This window comes from Rhinopithecus roxellana, chromosome 7, assembly GCF_007565055.1.
Source record: "Rhinopithecus roxellana isolate Shanxi Qingling chromosome 7, ASM756505v1, whole genome shotgun sequence".
In the NCBI taxonomy this organism is placed as follows: domain Eukaryota; kingdom Metazoa; phylum Chordata; class Mammalia; order Primates; family Cercopithecidae; genus Rhinopithecus; species Rhinopithecus roxellana.
The window spans coordinates 105,715,289-105,737,770 of NC_044555.1; the positions used below are offsets into that span (position 1 = coordinate 105,715,289).

A 22,482-nucleotide genomic window follows, 5' to 3' on the forward strand; every position below is an offset into this window, starting at 1 on the left:
GTTAACAGTAGTATTTACTATATTGCCATTCAAAGCAATATAAAATTTATCATATATGCAATGACAAATCTTTAAATATTTTAGGCAAAAGCATGGTCTACCTTTTGGTAGTCTCACCCCATTCTAGGTTATTTTCTAAACTATTACATAGATTTATACTTTCATAAAATCTTTCAGACCAATCTACATCTTGAAAGGATGAATTAAAAACAGAATGTTCCATCTACCATCTCAAAATCTCATGAGGAGCAAAACACTGAAATCATAAACAACATCAAAGATGTTCATCAAATATGATATACCATTATATGTCATTATGATATATCATCTTTGATGCAGATATAAAGACTATGATGAAAGGGAAAAGGTATTCCTCAAATGTCTTGCTCTTCCACCAACCTTAGTTCAAAGTCAAATTCTACTTGTTGTTAACAAATGTACAACACAGTGATTACAAAAGTAAATTAATAGTTGTCACATGCTGAGAAATTAGTGCTTCTATACTATAATGTCAAACATTTACATTTTTACTACTAAAATGTTAATAATTGAGAAAATGTCAAAAATATTCTAGTATTCTAGAACTTCATTCTATGATGGTGATATGCAGCTTCAGTCAATTATTGATTTTAGTGCTGGACCAATGAGCCTAAATATATTCAGAACACTCAAGATTAATAAGTATATTTTATAAAAAGGGAAGACAGTAATCATCAAATGAAACTGTAAGAATGTTACATTACCTGTCTGTGAGAGGCTGGGAGGGCATTCGTTTACTCAATGATGGAAGATCCAGGGAATCTGGTTTCTTATCCATTCTGCAACATGCTTGAATATTTAAGTACTTAAATATGTGCACCTTACCCTTTAAACATATCTGTCAATAAAAAAGAAAGGAGATTTAATTATATAGTTCCAAATACAAATGACATATATCATTTTAAACCATTGAATAGTCTCAAATTATACTGAGACATCACAATCTTGATTGGTACTTTGCATATTTAAATAATTTGTACTTCTGACACCAGGTGGAAAAATCTGACAACACTGATACTAACTAAAATTCTATTGCCATCTCTGTTCTTATTGAAAAGACTTAATTGTTCTATATTTCACTGGAATTTTCTTGTTAAAAGCAGAATGTACAAACTACTAAACAATATACAGTTTAAAACTCATAAAAGTGGCCTTTATTCGAAAAAATGAAAAATATATATTCGTTGGAAAGGTAAGAAAAGAACAAATAATCTATGCAATTCTTTAAAGTAATCTCGCCCGAACCACTAAGATGTTTGGCATAAACACTGGAAAAGGCTAACATAGAAAACATAAATATAGGAAAAACGAGTTTGTTGAAAGGTACGATATTAGGCTGGTGAGATTAAAATAATAAAAGAAAACACTGGTCAATTCAACTAGAATAATATACTGAGAAATTACTTTCGTTGGCCATAGAGAAAATGAAAAATGAGGAATAAAATATTATGTGAACAAAGATATTCTGTATAAAAACAACAGAAAATGAGAGGTAAGAAAACTGTAAGTCAGCTTTACCAAGGTTAATTACAGTCACTAAGTGACATCAAATAAATATTTCTCAAAATTCTAATAAAAATGTAACATTTTATGGGCTCACATAAGCTTACCTCACATGCAAAAAAATCAGCAAAGAAAACAGTAAGACAAAAACATTAAAAAGCAATTATCATTCCAGGTTAAAAGGAAGAATGTTTCCTAGATAATTCTAACAGATACTAGGTCTGACACGACCACCGAAAAATTTCATTTAAAAGGAAAATTAAAACTTTTGAGCTATTAGAATATAAATATATTAATTGCCAATTAAATGTGCTAAATATTAATTTTCTATTAATTATAAATTATTAATATTAAATATTATCAACTAAAATGTGCTGAAATTAAAATGTGTGAGGTAGTATTCTATGTCCAAACTAAACAAAAAGTTATCTTTTTTTTTTTTTTTTTTTTTGAGACGGAGTCTCAATCTGTTGCCCAGGCTGGGGTGCAGTGGCCGGATCTCAGCTCACTGTAAGCTCCGCCTCCCGGGTTTACACCATTCTCCTGCCTCAGCCTCCCGAGTAGCTGGGACTACAGGCGCCCGCCACCTCGCCCAGCTAGTGTTTTGTATTTTTTTTTTTTTTTAGTAGAGATGGGGTTTCACCGTGTTAGCCAGGATGGTCTCGATCTCCTGACCTCGTGATCTGCCCATCTCGGCCTCCCAAAGTGCTGGGATTACAGGCTTGAGCCACCGTGCCCGGCCACAAAACTTTATCTTAATTATCAAACAAAGTGCTGGTAAATCACTATCTTTTGTAAATTTTAACTTTTTATCATAGTACTTCACGTACACAGTTTTCAAATTTAAAAATGATTACAAAGCTGACAAGACATAATCCTCAATTCTACTTCTCCTTTTTTTTTTTTTTTTTTGGAAAACAGTGTCTCACTCTGTCACCCAGGCTGTAGTGCAGTGACGCAAACATGGCTCACTGCACCCTCGACATCCTGGGCTCAAGTGATCCTCCCAGATTAGCTGGGATGAAATTACAGGCATGTGTCACCATACCCGGCTAATCTTCTTTATATTTTGCAGAGGCAGGGTCCCACTATGTTGTTGCCCAGGCTGTTCTCAAATTCCTGGGTTCAAGGGATCCTCCCACCTCGGCCTTCCAAAGTGCTGGGATTACAGGCATGAACCACCATGCCCGGCCCATTCTACTTCATTCAATCTCTAAGACCAAATTCCCACTTTAAACTCTTTTTGCTGAATTTCTACTATTTGCCCTCATATTTATAAATAACATGCTTCTACTGCTATTTGTTTTAAAATTTTCAACGGTAGATTTATTGGAGTCTTACTAAGGAAGATGAGGGCTTGGATTTCTTACATTACCCATACCACCACCACCGTCCCAGCCTCCCCATTTCCTATCAATTCACATAAATATACTTCTATGTTCAGAAGCATAACATAGTGGTTAAAGAGCATGGACTCCAGAGTCACACTGCCTTAGGTTGAATCCTGGCTCTAACCCATGCTAGCAATGTGACCTTGAACAAGTCATTTAACTTCTATGCCTCTGTTTCCTTATATGTAAAATGAGGATAATGACAGTACTTGTTTTACAGGGTTAATGTAAGAATTAAATGAGTTAATATATGTAAAGCATTTTCAACAGTGTCTAGAACACAGTAAATACTATATAAATCTCTGCTATTATAGTCACAATTTTTCACTAAATCAAAATCCAGTATATACATTACTATGACCAAGAAAATACTCACAGATAAACTCCACAGAGTAATATGATTGTATTTCCTTTCTCCTATAAGTTTTTGTTTTTCCTAAAGTAATTAACGGCCCCCATTTTTTTCTTTTGAAAAATATATGCCTATTATAAATTCCTTCTTGACTCTGACAGAACTATAAAACATCTCTCCATGTGGACAAACCTATCAAGTCATCTCTTACTTTCTTTTTTCCTTTCCTTTTTTTTTTTTTTTTTTTTGGAGACAACTCCTGTACTCCAAACTACTGACTGGCTGCTTACTAGGCCTGTGTATATCTGTCAATCTCGGACATGAAGAATTCCTCTTTTTTTAGTTTACTCCCTCACTTTGGTATAGTACACCCTCTGCTAGCATCCTAAGAAAGGGTATATGGGAGTAAAAATTTCCAAGACCTTGCATGTTTGAAACCTTTTTCTATCTCACATTTGATGACAGTTTGAGTGTAGAATGTTAGAAATACTCCCTTAGTCCTTGAAGGTATCATTCCAACATCTGCCAGTTTCCACAACTGCTGCTAGAAAGCCATGCTGATTAGCACTCCTATGAATATGCTCCATTTTTCCTCTTTATTTTTTTCTTCAAGCTTTATTAAAGTATGAGTTACAAATAAAATTTTTTTATATTTAAGTGCCAGGTCCATCCCACTGACCCTGACCCAACGACGGATGAAAGACGTACACTGACACAGATATTTTGCCTGTCATTCTAGTTAAGGGGCTCTGCTGCCTCAGTCTGCAGCATCTGCCTCGATAAGCTGGCGAAGTTTGCATTTATTTAGTACAGATTAAGTGACAAAGGTCTCGAGTAACCACCACTAGAGGGTAATTAACATTGCCGACCCCTCGAATAGAGAGCAATCATGCACCTGCAGGTGATAAAAGTTGGGCTTAGGGCCACATGAGTAAACAAGCTATTTAGATAAACTCCCTTACATTCCTTTGTACCTACTTTAAGCTATTAACTCAAGGTAAGAGGATTAGGTTGACTTCAGCTAAATCTTTTACTGAAGCTATGCAACCCCCAGCCTTCCAAGAAGGTTTGTGTCTATTTCCTGTAACTATCTTCGTAATTTTTCCTCTATAATTTTTCCCACCACCCTGACTGAACTCCCACATTTAAGGTGTACAACGTGATGCTTTGATATACAGTTGACCCTTGAACAACACAAGTTTGAACTGTGGAGGTCCATTATTCATGGATTTTCTTCCACCTCTGCCACTCCTCAGACAGCTAGACCAACCCCTCCATTTCCTCCTCTTCAGCCCTGTTCAACGTGAAGACCACGGGGATGAAGATCTTTATGATGATCAACTTTCACTTAGTGAATGGTAAATATATTTTCTCTTCCTTATGATTTTCTTGATAACAATTTCTTTTCTCTAGCTTACTTGATTGTAAGAATACAGTAATTAACATATAACATATAAAATACGTGTTAGTCAACTGTTTATGTTATTGACAAGGCTTCTAGTCAACAGTAGGCTATTAGCAGCTAAGTTTTCTGCAATTCCAAAGTTATACAAAGATTTTTTACAGTATGCAGGGATCGGTGCCCCTAACCCTCATGTTGTTCAAGGATCAACTGTATTATACATTGTGAAATGAATACCACAGTCAAGCTAATTAACATGCCCATTACCTCATGTAATTACCTTGTTTGTGTGTGTAGTGAGAACACTTCAGTTCAACTCTCAACAAATTTCAAGTAAATACAATATTATTAACTATTATCATCATGCTATATATTAGGTCCCCAGTACTTATTCATCTTCTAACTGAAGGATGATACCATTTAAAATCTCCCTTTTATCCACACACCCCAGTCCCTGGTAACCACCATTCCACTCTCTGTCACTATGAGTTCAACTTTTTTTATTTTTTTAAGATTCCACATATACGTGAGATCACACAGCTTTTATCTTTCTGTGTCGGGCTTATTTCAATTAGTATAATGTCCTTAAGTTTCATCCATGCTGTTGCAAATGACAGGATTTCTTTCTTTTTCTAAGGCTGAATAGTATTCCATTACACACAAACACACCCCCCCCACCACACACACACACACACACACACTATATTTTCTTTATCCATTCATCTGTTGACGGACATACAGGTTGTTTCCGTATCTTGACTATAGTGAATAATGTTGCAATGAACATGGGAGTGCAGATTATTTCTTTAAGATCCTGATTTCATTTCCTTCAGATATTGTAATTTGTAAGGAATGTATACTTAGTCTTGCTCACATGTCCTATACACAGCTCCTAAAAATCTTACACGATCTCTTAAGTGGTAAGTATCCTTTTGTATGCCAATGAATGACTGGTGGCTGGGAGCTCCTGGATAGCCACAGGATAGGGGCCTGATTGCCAGGAAAACCAACCATGGGATTAGAGGGTTGAAACTTTCAATCCTACCTCCCTCACCTCCAGGAACCAGAGAAGGGCTGAAAGTTGAGATGATCACGAATAGCCAATGATGTAACCAATTATGCCTCCGCAATGAAGCCTCCACAAAAACCAAAAGGACAGGGTTATGAAAGCTTACAAATTGCTAAACACGTGGAGGTGCCTAGAAGGTGGTGTGTCCGAAGAGGGCATGAAAGCTTCACTGAGGCTCAGAAAATGATACCCCAAAATGAAAGCCTCAGAAGCAGTCTCAGAGGCAAAGTTTTTCTCTGATCTCCAGGTGCCCCTCCCCTGTCTCTCACCTCCTCATTCTCACTGCAGGCAAGTCATGGAAACAAGAATTTCTCTTCCCCAAGGCCAGTCATAGGCACTAGAACTCCTTTTTTCCAAAGCCAGCCATAAAGCCTAATCTAACCTTCCTCTACCTTTCTCTGTAACCACTGGCCATAAAGAAATTAAAACCCTCATTCTAGAGGAGTATTACCCTATACCCAGGAGGAACAAATGCTACAACAGAGACACCAAGAAAAGGCCTTGCTAGGTCTTCCCACTCCATCTATTACCATTAGCTCATACTCTTTTTTTGTCCAATCATATTTCTACACTGCTGTCCCAGTCTCAAGTGAATCTAAGCATAAAGTCAGCTAACTTTCTCTATATCCTTGGGTCCTTATTCTGAAGGCTCCAGTATCACGTAAAACTATGATCAAATAAATTTGTTATCCTTTTATCTTGTTTACTTGTTTTTTGTTATAGGGGTATCAGCCATGACCCTTATGATGGGGAGGAAAGGGATCATCCCTTCTCCACCCCTTCAGTTAGCACCCCTTCTCATATGCCTTGTACTATCCATCTCTTCCATCCGGCTATTCATTTGTATCCTTTGTAATACATTAGCAATAGTAAGTAAAATGTTTCGCTGAGTTCTGTGAACCACTCTAGTAAATTAATTGAATCTGAGGAGGGGGTCATGGGAACCTTAATTTATAGCTGGTCAGTCAGAAGTATAGGTGAGCAGCCTGTGGGACTGAGCTCTTAACCTGTGGGATCTGATGTTAACTCCAGGTAGTGTCAGAATGGAATCGAATTACAGGACACCCAGTCAGTGTCTGCTGGAGAAGTGAAGAAATCTCCACACATTTTTGACCAGAAGTGAAGTATTCTGTATTGAGAGTCAGAATAGAAAAAACAGTTTGGTTAATTTTTCTATCTCTTACAGATGTATACCCAGAGGTAGGACTGCAATATTGTATGGTAGTTCTATTTTTCATTTTTTGAGGAAGCACTATACTGTTTTCCATAATGGCTGTACCGCTTTACATTCCCATCAATAGTGTACCACGGTTCCCTTTTCTCCATATCCTTGCCAGCATTGGTTATCTTTTCTTTTTGATAACAGGCATCCTAACAAGTGTGAAGTGATACCTCATTGTGGTTTTGATTTACATTTCCCCAGTGATTAGGAATGCTGAACATCTTTTCATAGAGCGACTGGCCATTTGTATGTCTTCTTTGAAAAAATGTCTATTCAAGTCCTTTGCCTATTTTTCAATTTTTTTTTTTTTTTTTTTGCTATTGAGTTATATGAATTCCTTATATATTTTGGCTATTAACTCCTTATCAGATATATGGTTTACAAATATTTCTGGATATCCACACAAAAAAACAAATAAATGTGCTCCCTTTTGTTTCAATGTAAGCCTTTGGTGTTTTGGTCTCTGTGTTTCATGTTAGAGATTATTCTTGCAATATCTCATGATCCTTGGCTGTCTGTTCATTTTCTTTCTACTTTTTTTTTTTTTTTTTTTTGAGACAGAGTCTCACTCTGTAGCCCAAGCTGAAGTCCAGTAGCACAATCTCAGCTCACCGCAACCTCCACCACTGAGGCTCAAGCAATTCTCATGCCTCAGCCTCCCCAGCAGCTGGACTACAGGCACGTGCCACCATGCCCAGCTAATTTTTTGTATTTTAGGAGAGACGGGGTTTCACCATATTGCCCAGGGTGGTCTCAAACTCCTGAGCTCAGGTGATCTACCCACCTTGGCCTCCCAAAGTGCTGAGATTACAAGTGTGAGCCACGGCACCTGGCCCTTTTTTTTTGTTTTTTTAAAGACAGGGTCTCACTCTGCTGTCTAGGCTGTAGTACAGTAGTGTGATCAGGGCTCACAGTAGCCTCAACCTACTGGGTTCGAATAATCCTCCCACCTCAGCCTACCAAAGTCCCAAAGTACTGGGATTATAGGCATGAGCTACCATCCAACCTGTCTGTTAATTTCCAAAAGGGATAATAAAAAACAAACTGGAAGCTCTGTGTACATGGGGAAGTTTCCTGATGGTGTTTCCATCTATCTGGTAATCAGACACAGGCTAGCCATTTCATCAGGTGACTCCAAAAGTTCAGTATATAGATAGGTCTCTTCTCCTGCTGCAGTTTACTGAGGAAGAAATCCACCAATTCTGCCTGAAATATGTAAGACAGGCTGCAAGCATTCTGGGAGCCAAACTGGAGCGCCTCAACATTCAGTATGCAAGCATTCACTGATTTCAGTATGGGGTCTCGCTCTTGCTATATAAGCTGTACCTAGAGCCCCTGACTCTGGTTCAATCCCTTTATAGCTTCACTGTCCAATAGGGTACCACTAGCCACATGTGTCTATTTATTTATTTAACTTTAAGTTCTGGGATACATGTGCAAAACATGCAGGTTTGTTACACAGATATTCATGTGCCATGGTGATTTGCTGCACCTATCAACCTATCATCTAGGTTTTAAACCCCGCATGTATTAGGTATATGTCCTAATGCTCTCCCCCTCCCCTTGCCCCCCACACCCCAACAGGCCCTAGTTTGTGACGTTCCCCTCCCTGTGTCCATGTGTTCTCATTGTTCAACTCCCACTTATGAGTGAGAACATGTGGTGTTTGGTTTCCTGTTCTACATGTTTATTTAAATGTAAATTAATCAAATCTAAATGAAATAAAAATTCAGTTCTTTTGTCACACTATACACTTTCAAGTACTCAGTGGCCACTATGGTTACCGTATTGGACAGTGCAGATATAGAACATGCTCATCACCACAGCAAGTACAAATGGGATGGTGCTTCTTTAAGGAGTAAACACCAGTCTTCTGCTGAGGCAAGAAGTGAGTCATCACCTGGCCACTGAGCTAACGAAGAAAATCTAAGGATCTACCTACTCCTTAGAATAAATTCTGGGCTTCTGTTGATGCAAGTAAGGCATAGTCTGTGGCTGTGGGGCTGAGGGAAAGAATCTGAGGGTGTAAATATTAGAACCGTGGTGTTTAATATGGGAGCTACCAGTCACATGCAGCAATTTAAATTTAAATTTAAATAAATCAAATTAAAATAAAATTTAAAATTTGGTTCCTTAGTTGCACTAGCTATATTCCAAGCATTCCACAGCCACATAAACAAGTGGTTACAGTATTGGACCGTTGTCAATTATAAAACATTTCCATCATTCAGAAAGTTCTACCGGACAGCACTGTCTTAGACATTCCACAAACCATCATGTTTTCAGTACTTAATCCCTATATTCAGAGTTACATGTTTCCTCCAATACTCAAGCCATTCCCAGGTTTGAGGCTGTAAATCAACTTGAATCTGATTGCCTTCTCCTAGAGCAGGCACAAGTTTCAGCTTTCTTCATTCTGCTAAGGCAGCTACCACCAGGACTCTAGCCAGTCTTTATTTGAATTAGAAAAGGTAACCCCTTTGGAATGAGTGGAATGTACTTTTGTAGGAAGAAAAAGACTACGTTTCTTCTGGATATCTGCAAACCCTCTGCCAGGGCATACAGCATAAAGTACCATTTCACTGCTACTTGCTCCTCAGCCAAATAATCTTATGCAGTCTAAGTAAAGGTACTAGTTTCTACTATTCTATTTTCCATTTTCAGAAATTCTGTTGGCATCTCTTCCCCACTGTCTTCTTTCTTCTCTTTCATACTTTGTCCATAGTGGATTATACCATCGTTTATTCCTTCACTATCATTTAAAAGGATTCCACATGGATTTAATCCTCATTAAACTAAAAGTCATAATTAATATTTTCCACTTGTATTTTGTTCTTTCTGTTATAATTCCATCTCTCAGTGCCAAGAATGTGCTCCAATCAATCCCACAACAAATCCCAAGTAGATACATACCTGAGTAGGAAATAAAGTAGAAAGACTTCAGAGTCTCTTCTGTAAATAACTAACAACCAGAATTATCAGTTCACAAGCAGAAAGTTATGATCTGGGTTTTCTAAATGCTATCCTAGAGCCTAAGCTAAAACTCCTACCAAAGTGCAAAAGACAATGCTCAGAAAAACTTTAGACAACAGTGCTTGAACAACAAATTGGCTCTTGATTTAAGTGCTTTTTGATTTACCAGTCACAAACAGATAAAATTATGAATAAAAATGAGAAGAAACATGTAAAATATTTTTATTACAAACCTGTGCTGGTGGTACTTGCAATGGATTGTTATCCAAAATTATTACTTGTAAATGATGCAGCTTTCTGTAACAAACTGGAATTTCGGTCACTTTATTACAAGAGAAATCCAGCTTGACTAAGGGAAGATCTCCTAATTCTGGTCAGAAATGAAAAATAATTAATTAAATTTTACATAGTTACTCTCTTATTCATGTGAGTAAAAATAGTGAACATCTTACCATCTGGCAAAACATGAAGATTATTTCTTCTTATATTTAGCTCTCTAAGTGAATGTAATTTTCCCATTTGTTGGGGAAGGACTTGAATCTCATTGCAGCTAATATCCTAAGGAAAACAATAAAACAGAATTATAACAAGCTAACTGAGAAATACATACATACATATATATATTCTAATTTTTAAATTAAAGCACGGTTAACAGCTAGCAAAAGTTACCCTCTAATGTCATTGCTCTAAAGATGGATTATCTAAAGATGGATTGACATCATGAAGTCAATCTAGCACAGTAAATAGAAACTTTCCATACAAAAATGTAAGATTATATCTTAGTAACTACATAAGTCAACCTCTCAAAAATCTCAACTAAAGGCCAACTCATACTAGCCAAACCAGAAGTAAGAATGATCCAGCACTCTTCATGTGGAGGTAAAGTAAAAGACTTACAACTCTCAAACATTGTGTAATCTGTCAATTACAGTAGCTGTCTTGAGATACTTGGCTGGGCAGAAGCTAAGAAAGTCAAGGGTTTATAAATGTGCACTGGAGAAACAGACTATGATCAGGATGGATTTAACTAAATCTATTTCTCCAAAGGGATACAAAATGAGAAGTTACAAGCCCCAACACTTGTGACTCATATCATAGTTCAAAGACATTCTAAGAGATCTGAGTTGGAAATCTCTCAGGTTATCTAAGGTATCTCTCAGGACATCTCTGTGGTTAAAATCCAAGCCCCTATTTAAAGGCAAACAATATCAAGTTTCCATAATAACAAATTGAGGTTTTTATTTATTATCATAATAAAAAACAGAAAAAAGAACAGTTTAAGTTAACTATGCTCTCTCCTCTCTTTCTTATAATAACATCAACAAAAAGAAAAGAGAAATATACAGCATGGTCTCAGACCAGACACACTTCAAATGAAATTCATATTCTAATGCAACTGCCCCCAATTTCCAACTTTTAGTGAAAACGATAATAGCCTGGAGGGCGGAGAATAGTACACACATTCAGTTTTCAAAATAATATTAAAACCATGTAGGGAATAATATAATAATGCTATAGATGATTAGGAAGATATATCCTACATACCTCTTTCAAACACTATCTAAGACATCTTCATTCAACAAGAAATATTTATTAAATACTATTAACATTTGCTAGGTACTGTTCCAGGGACTGGGGACATATCAAGGGACAAAACAAAATTTCCTGCTCTCATAGCTCCTCATGGAGTTTACATGCTAGCAAGGGGAGTAAATTATATAATATGCTAGAAGGTGATAAGTGCTATTAAAAAAAAAAAAAGTAGCAGGGTAGGAAAATGGCTATGCTCACAATAGTGGGGAGGGATACTACCTCATCTCACAGAGAAGGTGATATTGAGCAGTACTGTCAGAGCTAAAAGAGTGAACCGTACTAATATATAAGACAGGAATATTCCAGACAGAAGGAACAATAAAAGTAAAGGCGCTCAGAACACACCTGACAAATACAAAGAATAGCAAGGAATCCAGCGTAACTAGAGGGAAATGGATAAGGGAGAGAGTAGAATAGAGGGAAGGATATAACTTTAGCTTTTATTTTGAGAGATGTGGGCAGGAACCAGAAACTTTTGAACAGGAGATTGACGTGATCTGACTTATATTTTGACAGGATCATTTTAGCTGCTATGTTCAGAATAGACTATTATTCAAATGATGGGTAATAGAAGTTTGTGAAAATGTTATTTAAACATTATTGCTTCTTTCTAAAGGTATTTGATACTTATGATTTCCATATGGAAAATCCACAGAAATTTGAAAGATAGCTGTCATTTCCCAGGAGAAATAAACCCAGGCTAGGAAATGAACCCACTCCAGTGGGTGCTCTACAAAATACTCTGCAGAGGATTGGAAGCCAGGGAGTATTTCCTAGGTTTCTAATGATAGAATTTCATTGCAGTTGATTATCACATCATGTGGAAGAGTATCACGGGAAAGTATTCCAATGACAGGGAATACCCACCAATTCAATATGTACAACTGCCAATTAGTCCTCCTAATGCTATCTACCCATCTACTGTTACTGATTTCAAGAGTTTAAAGCATAATAATTTTATAGTACCTAGTAAAATAATAGTGTTTAACATTTTAGAATTTTCTACATAAGTTAGAAAACAGTTGGTCCTCTGTATCTATGGGTTCCTCATCCATGAATTCAACCAAATACAAATCAAAAATATTCAGGAAAAAAAAAAGCATGGTTGTGCCTGTACTGAACATACATGGACTTTTTTGTCTTGTCATTACTCCTTAAATAATATAACATAACAACTATTCACACAGCATTTACACTGTATTAGGCATTATAAGTAATCTAGAGATGATTTAAAGTATACGGAAAATGTATTTAGGTTATATGCAAATACTATCATTGTGTATAAGAGACTTTAGCATTCGTGGATTGTGGTATGGGGTGAATCCTGGAACCAATCCCCCATAGAGGGACAACTGTAGTAGAATTAATCTAAAACTCCTAATTATGTTTTACATTTCATTTATCTAAAAATTACATCATGTAATTAAAAACTTAGGGCCAAAAATTAAATTTAAAAAAATGAAGAGACATAAAATCTTAAATTATAACCTTTATAAAATCTGGAAAAACATTAATAGTGTTCAAGTCAAAGAAAATAATGGTCCCTTTTATTATGAACTTGTTAGATCATATCTGGAATCTCTGTTCATTTTTTAGTATAACATTAAGGGAGACTTTAACTAAAAGGAACATTTTCTAAATTGAATTACCTAAAAGTAAAAAGTCATACAAAGGAATAAAGGTAATAAGGATGTTTAAGGTATACAAAAACACTTCTTAAGAGTTTGTTAGGCCGGGCAAGGTGGCTCACACCTGTAATCCCAGCACTTTGGGAGGCCGAGGTGGGTGGATCATGAGGTCAGGAGTTCAAGATCAGCCTGGCCAAGATGGTGAAGCCCTATCTCTACTAAAAATACAAAAAGTTAGCCAGGCGCGGTGGCAGGTGCCTGTAATCCCAGCTACTCAGGAGGCTGAGGCAGGAGAATTGCTTGAACTCAGAGGGCGGAGGTTGTAGTGAGCCGAGATCGCACCACTGCACTCCAGCCTGGGAGACACAGTGAGACTCTGTCTCAAAAAAAAAAAAAAAAAAAAAAAGGAGTTGTCATTATCTATATTTCTTCACATATAGATAATGGACCCAGGACCAATGGAAGAAATATAGAAGCATGTATTTTGGTTCAAAATAAGAAAGATTAGTAACAAATAGAGTTTTGCAAAGAAGAATTAGGACAGTCACACATGCACACACACACACACATATACAGAGTTGTCGCCATTGAAAATATACAGTAGATGTATCAGGGGTTCCTACATTAGAAAGTGGTTGTATCTGATCACTTCTAAGATCTTTTTTAACTTCAAAATTATATGGTTCTAAAGCATAAGGTGAAATTCAAGGAAGTTTCCTTGTATTATAATTGGACATGCAGGTATTCCTTAATGAATAAAAGGTATTCCTGAAATTTCTGCTCACTACATTCTGTTAATTTATTCATTTCTCATTATGAAATTGTAGGTAAGTTCCTCAAGAAAACTTTTGACACCCCGGACATAATAAAGTCATACATAAGAATACTTCAGGACTTTAGTCCATGTATGGTGGCTCACACCTGTAATGCCAGCACTTTGGGAGGCCGAGGCAAGTGGATCACTTGAGGCCAGGAGTTCAAGACCAGCTTGGGCAATGCAGTGAAACCCTATCTCTACGAAAAATGCAAAAATTAGTTGTGTGTGGTGGCGCATGGCTGTAATCCCAACTACTTGGGTGGCTAAGCATGAGAATCGCCTGAACCCGTGAGGCGGAGGTTGCAGTGAACCAAGATCGTGTCACTGCACACCAGTCTGGGCAACACAGCGAGACTCTGTCTCAAAAAAAAAAAAAAAAAAAAAAAAAAAAAAAAAAAAAAAAAAAACTTTTAAAATACCTATTTATTAGGAAAGCATCATTCAAAATAAAAGAAAAACATGCAGCATGGTATACTGCATAAAGTGGAGGTAACCAAAAGATATGAAAAGTAACTGAAAGCTATTATAATAATGCTATAGATGATTAGGAAAATACATCCTACATACCTCTTTCAAACAATATCTAAGACATCTAAGAGGATCTGAACATGTTTCTCTCAGAATTCAATGTCCTTTAATACCTAAAATGTTATGTCCAAGGTAATTAATTTAAATTATTCTATATTTCTACAATCAATTGCATATAACGGCCTTTTATTATTTATTTCAGTTTAAAAAGTGTTATAACATCACATAAGCAAACAGTGAGGAAGAGTTACGTTGCTAATTCTACCATTTGCAGATACTTTCTTCTTTTATCTCCTTACTCTAAGGATATATCATAGTCCTATAAAAGCTTTATTTTAAAAATTCCCTTAGCTTTTCTCTAAGACCTTTACTGTACACAAAATGAGTAAACAAATGCTTATTCATTTGAAAAGTATTTCTTAAAGTTTGTAAGCAAGCCTTCTGACTCCACTAGGACTAAGGAAGAATCATGCTATTTTGTGACTGGAAAAACTCAGAAATATAGTATCTCAAGATTTTACTAAGTCTTACCGAATTTAGACATCTACCAAGTTAGTACTTTTTAAAAAACTTACAATGAAATTCCATTAAAAATGAGTAATCTTCCAAAATGTAGATATATTATGCATATTGCATTCAATTAATATAACTATTTCACTCACCAACTCCATTAAATCTTTTAACTTCCCAATTTCTTCCGGAATGGATACTAGTTTATTATTACTGACGACCAAAACTTTAAGGGGAAGATCAAATAGGTATTTTGGCAATGTTGATAAAAGATTTCGGCTGAAAAGAATGAGAAAGTTTCTTTATGAGAGTATATATGTAACGTGACATATTAAAAACGAAGAAATCACTTTTTAAGTAAATAATATTCTATCACTAAGTAATAACTTAATAATCACTTACTGAGTGCTCACTTTGTATCAGGCACAGTGGTAACTTTCTTATATGCACTGTCTCATTTAATCTTTATGTTAACGACACAAGATTAAGTAGTTATTATCTCCATTATACAAATCAGAAAATGAAAGTTAAAACTGCTTAAGTGATTTGCCCAAGTACTGCAGAGATCCATAGCATAGCAAAGCCTATGCAGGCAGACCTATGATACTACTCTACACACCGTCAGTTCTCAAAAACGCAGAATGATTCTTCTGAGCTCAATAATGTCAGAACTTTGCTCCTTGATATAATTCTGGCATATTCAATACTTCTACGCTAGGGAACGTCTCCAGGGATAAATGTGCATGCACTATGTTCAAGTTTATAAAAGAATGAATAGGACTATATCTTCACAAACATGTAGTAACCCTAACCCATTCCCTTTTAAGGTTTAACAGCCTATTAGCCCTTTATCTCAGCTCAAAGTTGATAAAACATTCTTATCTCTGTAGATACATTTAAATATAACAACTAACATTTACTGAGTGCCTACTATTGCCAGGCCATGTTCAGAGCAGCTCATGTGAATTAACTCTCACAGTGATCCCCATTTTGCAGATGAAGAAATAGTCACAAGAGTGTAAGTAAACTGCTCAAAGTCACACAGCTGAAAGTGGGAGAGGCAGGATTCAAACCCAGGCAATCTGGCTCTGGGGTCTTTGCCCTCAAAGTACTATGGTCAAATTTATATGCCAAAACAGACTGACTGACCCAAATGAACCACTACCAAAATGTATATGTTTCCATTCCATTTACATATTAACAAGCATTGGTAAGCGATAAGCTATTATTTTTCCTATTTTTCAAAGTGACATTTATAGACCTATATCTAGCATTTCATGTAACATACACAGCAACAAAAGTCCAGTGTTACTCAAATGGGGACTTGAAGACCCTCCTCCCCATCTTTTCTGTGGCAAAGGACATCCAGAAATACTAAACTGGCTTTAATAACACAGCACAAACAAACAAACAAACAAAAAAATGGCAATGCCCCTCAACTAGCAATACTGGCCAGACTGCTGGAACGTCAAATATGCTAGGGTCCTGTCATAATCCTTTATACTTTCAGGATCAAGCAGGCTCCTTGGAGAAATGGTCTGCCTGGGGCCCTTCACACCAGGGCACACAAGGATCTTTCTATAGGATTCTACTGAAAAAGGGGGGGTAGTATATAGGAAGAAAGAAGAGTTGAAAATTATTTAACAAGTTTATTAAGATATTTTCACCAAAATAAATAAATACATGGAAGAAATAATGGCGAACTCATTCTAATACATCTTCAGGCCAAAAATAGCTTAAAAATTATTTTCTTCCCTTAAAAAGCGTATTCAGGCCAAGCACAATGGCTCATGCCTGTAATCCCAGCACTTCTGGGAGGCCGAGGCGGGCAAATCATTTGAGGTCAGGAGTTTGAGACCAGCCTGGCCAACATGGTGAAACACTGTCTCTACTAAAAATTAGCTGGGCCTGGTGGCAGACACCTGTAGTTCCAGCTACTTGAGAGGCTGAGGCAGGTGAATCATTTGAACCTGGGAGGTGGAGGTTGCAGTGAGCCAAGATGGTGCCACTCCACCCTGGGAGACAGAGCAAGACTCCGTCTAAAAAAAAAAAAAAAAAAAAAGGCATATTCACTGAGTTAACACAATTATCTTTCACCAGGATCTGGTTTCTTCATACTGGCAAACAAATTATTAATTGTCCCTTTTTTACTACATGCTTTAAAGAGGAATTCAATCACTAGAACAAATGTTATTTCAATATAGTTTGCTCAAAGATTTTTGTGACTATAAAAAAAAAATCAAAGTTGACTTCTACAGATCATGACAGGATAGAATCAGAGAACATTTTAGTAAAACTAAGATTACCATATGTGTTAATAGAGAAATGTAATTCAGTTTTTGGCAAATCACTAATTCCGCAAAAGAACAAAATGAAACAGAAACAAAGACAAAACTTAAAAACACCTCATTTTCCTCAAACCTCTCCTAAGCCAGGCCAAGGAGATTTATACCTACTTTCTAGAGAAAGGACAACCCAAATGACTGACATCTATGGACAGAAACCTCTCTCACACATTTTAAGTTGTAAAGTGGTTTCAGTTAAAATAGCTTGTATTGTCAGGTAACACCACTAGGACAGTCATATAAAAAAATTGATATATCACAGTGAGAAGGGAACATTATCATTTATGTATATTAATTATATTTACTACTTCTCCATATGGGAATTTAGACAAGTAACTTGGTTAATGAGGAGATTATCCCTTCCAACTGAATAAAAAAAGAAAAAATTTCTAAAATTAAGTCACAATATATCAATTTTCATTCAATGCTACTGATTTGGCAGGGAAAGTTTTTTCTTATACTTAATAAGTGTTCACTCTTTTATATATACAGGGTAAAAGCTATGTATGAATGAGAGCTCTACAGCCAGACTGCTTTGATTTTAATCTTGGCTCTACCACTTGCTGAATATATATATGAATTTGGACAAAGAGCTTAACCCAGTTTCCTCATCTGTAATGCAGGGATAACAACAGTACCTATCTCAAAATGCTGTTATGAAAACTAGATAAGGTAATATGGGTAAAGCGTTTGGAACACGGCCTAGCACATGGTAAGTACTTACTAAGTATAAACATGAACTGTCATCCACTTCCAAATCTTTCAATATTCTCATCCCACTCTAACCATCCTTGAAGTAGAAGCAAGAAGTCACAAAAGTGAGAAAAAATAACTCAAGCACTGTTTGTTTCACATATCTAAGGATGCATATAAAATCTGTATTGTGGTGCTATAATTTCCGGAAAATATTTATGGTCTAAAGCCTTGCTACTCAAACTGAGGTCTAAGGACCAGCAGGTAGGCATGAGCATTGCCAAGGGGCTTGTTAGAAATGCAGGCCCCACAACAGACCTAAGAAATTACAATCTGCATTCTAACAGATCCCCAGGTAATTCCTGTGTGTTAAAGTTTGCAAAGTTCTGCTCTCAAGAAAAGCCTACAAAATAATGTGAACATATAAAAAACACAAATAAGATACTGTTGAGATAAATTTAAGCTACACAGCCAAATCAAACATATTCCTTTGCCACTAAAAAAGGATTAGAACGACAATAAAAACCAAAATGTATTTTTAAATTGTTTCCTTACCTAATGTTAAGGTACGTTAACATCTGCAGATTTTTAATCGCTTCAGGAATGCTTTTGATGCAATTATGATATAAATTTAATGTTTCAAGGGGTGCAAATAACCAGACATCAGAAGGAATTTCTGTAAAACGATTTCTGGAAAGATCTGGAAAAAAAAATAGTGTCTGAGTATTAAACATACACTAATATCTATGGTAATTAAAAGAACTATTTTCACACTTGCTGAATCACTTAGAATCTAAGCAACTACTTAAAATACTTTAAAATATACAATATTATCCATCAATACCTTGAAGGCAAAAAACATCATTTAGAAATACACTCAAATGGCCGGGCACGGTGGCTCACACCTGTAATACCAGCACTTTGGGAGGCCAAAGCAGGCAGATCTTTTGAGCTCAGGAGTTGGAGACCAGCCTGGCCAACATGGTGAAACCCTGTCTCTACTAAAAACACAAAAATTAGCCGGATGTGGTGGTGGGCCCCTGTAATCCCAGCTCCTCAGGAGGCTGAGGCAGGAGAATCGCTTGAACCCAGGAGGCTTGGAGGTTGCAGGGAGCTGAGATCACGTCGCTATACTCCAGCCTGGGTGACAGAGCGAGACTCTGTCTCAAAAAAAAAAAAAAAAAAAAAAAAAAACAAAAACAAACAAACAAACAAAAAAACACCTCATAGAATGCATGTCTATTAACCAAACGTATTTGATATGCTTCAGTATACCTAAATTCCAAATATGTGATTTGTCTTTTAAAATACCAATGAAGAATTAACTCTGATCTTTAAAAGCAAACACAAAAATACCTCCCACGATCCCACATCCCCCTCCATCTGCCTCTTCTTTTACAGCCAAACTTACATAAATCTACAAAACAACTAAATTTATTACTTACCATGGACTTCTCAACCCACTACAATTTGGTTTCTGTCCACTCTCACATCCACCAGTGTTACTAACAACCACCACATCAATAACCATTCCATATGTCTGGAAAGATTATTTTCCTTTGGCTTAGAAGACTACACTGCTGGGATCTCTTCCTACCTCTCTGGCTACTTCTTATTTTCTTTTCCTAGGTTTTCCTCTACCTGTATCATAAACGTTGTTGTTCCCAAGAACTATGACGTAAGGTACTCTTTTCTTTCTTGAGACATACACCCTCCAACCGGTAGGAGCCGCCCTCGACAAGAGCGCTCGAAGACCGCGACTGAGTTGCTGCTTTATCACCTCCCACTGCCTCTGACCCACCATTCCAAAAGCAGACATGATGGAAGCGGATCGCCCAGAGAAGCTTTTCGTTGGGGGCCTCAACCTCAAAACCGACGAGAAAGCCCTCAAGGCTGAGTTTGTCAAGTATGGCCGCATCAACAACGTGTTCCTGATGAAAGACCGAGAAACCAACAAATCGAGGGGCTTCGCGTTCGTCACCTTCGAAAGCCCTGCCGATGCCAAGGCTGCCGCCAGAGATCTGAATGGCAAGTACCTTGATGGTAAGGCCATCAAGGTGGTCCAGGCCATCAAACCAGCATTCAAGAGCAGCCGGTGGGTGCCGCCGCCCCCCGGCAGCAGCAGTCGCTCGAGGTTCCCACACGGAACCCGTGGGTGTGGCAGCAGCCCACAGCGACCCCACTCCTGGGGCGGGCCTGATGACGGCCACGGCTATGCGGGGTATTTTGACCAGTGGCCCTACAGGGCCCTGATGCCCAGGAAGCGCGGGCCACCGCCACAGCGCTGGGCCGGCCCACTCCGCAAGAGGGCCGCACCGTCGAGCCTGGCTTGCAGCGTTGGCAGTGAAATGCGCGGCGGGAAGGCCCTGGCTGTGTGGGGGCGAGATGGCTACTCAAGCGTGCCGCTGCAGCGCTGGGCCAGCCCACCCCGCAAGAGGGCTGCGCCCCAGTCGAGCCTGGCTCGCATTGGTGGCGGTGGAATGCCTGGGAAGGCGCTGGCCACGTGGGAGCGGGAGGGCTACTCAGGCTCACCGCTCCGGGAGCCACTGCCCCCGTGCCGCGACCCCGGGGATTTTATCCCCGCGCTCAGAGAGTACAGCCGCCGCTATTATAGCCACTCCAGTGTCCGGGACTACTGTCCCTTGAGAGGCTATGGCAAGCAAAACAGCTACAGGGGTCGCGACCGTGACTACGTGGATCATCCCAGCGGCTCCTACCGAGAGCCCCTCGAGAGCTACGGAGGCCCGTGCCGCGCCACCCCTGGGCGGGGGACACCGCCATCTTACGGAGGAGGATACCGCTATGGGGAGTACTGGGGCCGCTCACCCGACGCCTTGCCCGTCACCTTGCCAGATGCCTACAGCAGGGGCCGCGACAATTCCAGCAACGGCCGGAGCGACCGCTATGGAGGAGGAGGCCACTACGAGGAGTATGGAGGCCCTTCCCCTGATACCTACAGCGGGGGCCGCTCGCCCATCGCATACAGCAGAGGCCGCGACAGTTCCAGCAACAGTTACAGCCGGAGCCACCGCTACAGAGGAGACCACTACGAGGAGTACCAAGGTCACTCGCCCGAGGCCACCTACAGCGGGGGCCGCTCGCCTGAGGCCGCCAACAGCGGGGGCCGCTCGCCCGAGGCCGCCAACAGTGGGGGCCGCTCGCCCGAGGCCTCCTACAGCGGGGGCCGCCACAGTTCCAGCAACAGTTACGGGGGGAGCCACCACTATGGAGGCAGAGGCCACTACGAGGAGTACCGAGGCCGCTCGCAGGACACCCACAGCAGGGGCCGCTCGCCTGACACCCACAGCGGTGGCCGCTATCCCAGTGCCCACACTGGGGGCCACTCGCCCGACGCCCACAGCAGGGACCGTTCCACCAATGCCTGCAGCAGGGACCACGACAGTTCCAGCAACAGTTACGGCCGGAGCGACCACTACGGAGGAGGAGGCAGCTACGAGGAGTACCGAGGCCACTCGCACGACGCCTACAGCGGGGGCCACTCGCACGACGCCTACAGCGGGGGCCACTCGCCCGACACCTACAGCAGGGGCCGTGACAGTTCCAGCAACAGTCATGGCCGGAGCCACCGCTACGGAGGAGGAGGCCGCTACGAGTACGGAGGCTGCTCGCCTGACGCCTACGGTGGGGGCCGCGACAGTTACGGCCGGAGCGATCGCTACTCGAGAGGTCGAGACCGGGTAGGCAGACGGGATCGTGGGCTCCCTCTGCCCATGGAAAGGAGCAGCCCTACCCTGCATGATTCTTACAGCTGGTCGAGCTGCAGGGTGCCCAGGGGTGGAGGCCGTCAAGGAGGCCGCTTGGAGAGAGGGGAAGGCTGGAGCAGATACTAAGCAGGAACAGACTTGGGACCAAAAATTCCTTTTCAAAGTAACAAAAAGAACAACCTGTTCTATATTAAACTACCCAAGGACTAGTATAAGTAAGAGTTGTTTTTACCTTTTAAGAATTTCCTGTTAAGATCTCCATTTTTATGCTTTTGTGAGGAAAAACTTAAAATTTCTTTAGTTTGAAATTGTTAATGTTTCTTTCAACCAGTTCATGTTAAAAGTGTAAGATATGAACCTGAGTCCTAGTCTTCTTCTATTTACAAGTTGAAATACGATTAGTGGTTTCTTTGCTTGTAAATTTTCCTGATAAATGAGACAAACAGTTCTAAGATCTTTCATAAACATCTGCTCACCTAAAATGGAAAGATGGATCATTCTGCTCATTTAAACCAACTAGATTTTGGGTGGAGAGCGGGAGGGATTGGTGTATTTCAGATTTCAGGGTCTTTCAAACTGAATCTCAGTGTTCCCAGTATTAAAAACCAAACAACCAGCAACAACAACAACAAAAATGATTTAGATCAAATGTTTATGAAAAGAAAATTATGTTCACTCAGTAAATCTGAAAA

General features: G+C 39.1%; 2 protein-coding genes across 2 annotated transcripts in view; one reads left to right on the forward strand and one right to left on the reverse strand.

The window, feature by feature from the left end:
• LRCH2 (leucine rich repeats and calponin homology domain containing 2) overlaps positions 1–22,482 on the reverse strand; it is a 130,763-nt gene that overhangs the window by 66,212 nt on the left and 42,069 nt on the right. Inside the window, exons 2-6 of the mRNA XM_030933451.1 lie at positions 18,621–18,765; positions 15,180–15,306; positions 10,404–10,509; positions 10,185–10,321; positions 744–877 (exon numbers count right to left, since the gene is read on the reverse strand). Of these exons, the coding sequence (XP_030789311.1) occupies positions 744–877; positions 10,185–10,321; positions 10,404–10,509; positions 15,180–15,306; positions 18,621–18,765 (649 nt within the window). The remainder of the gene's footprint in view (positions 1–743; positions 878–10,184; positions 10,322–10,403; positions 10,510–15,179; positions 15,307–18,620; positions 18,766–22,482) is intronic.
• Positions 19,883–21,916, forward strand: LOC104656309 (RNA-binding motif protein, X-linked-like-2). The gene is made up of 3 exons (XM_010355912.2): positions 19,883–20,382; positions 20,503–20,882; positions 21,687–21,916. The coding sequence occupies exons 1-3, from the start codon at positions 19,883–19,885 to the stop codon at positions 21,914–21,916; spliced, it is 1,110 nt and encodes a 369-aa protein (XP_010354214.2).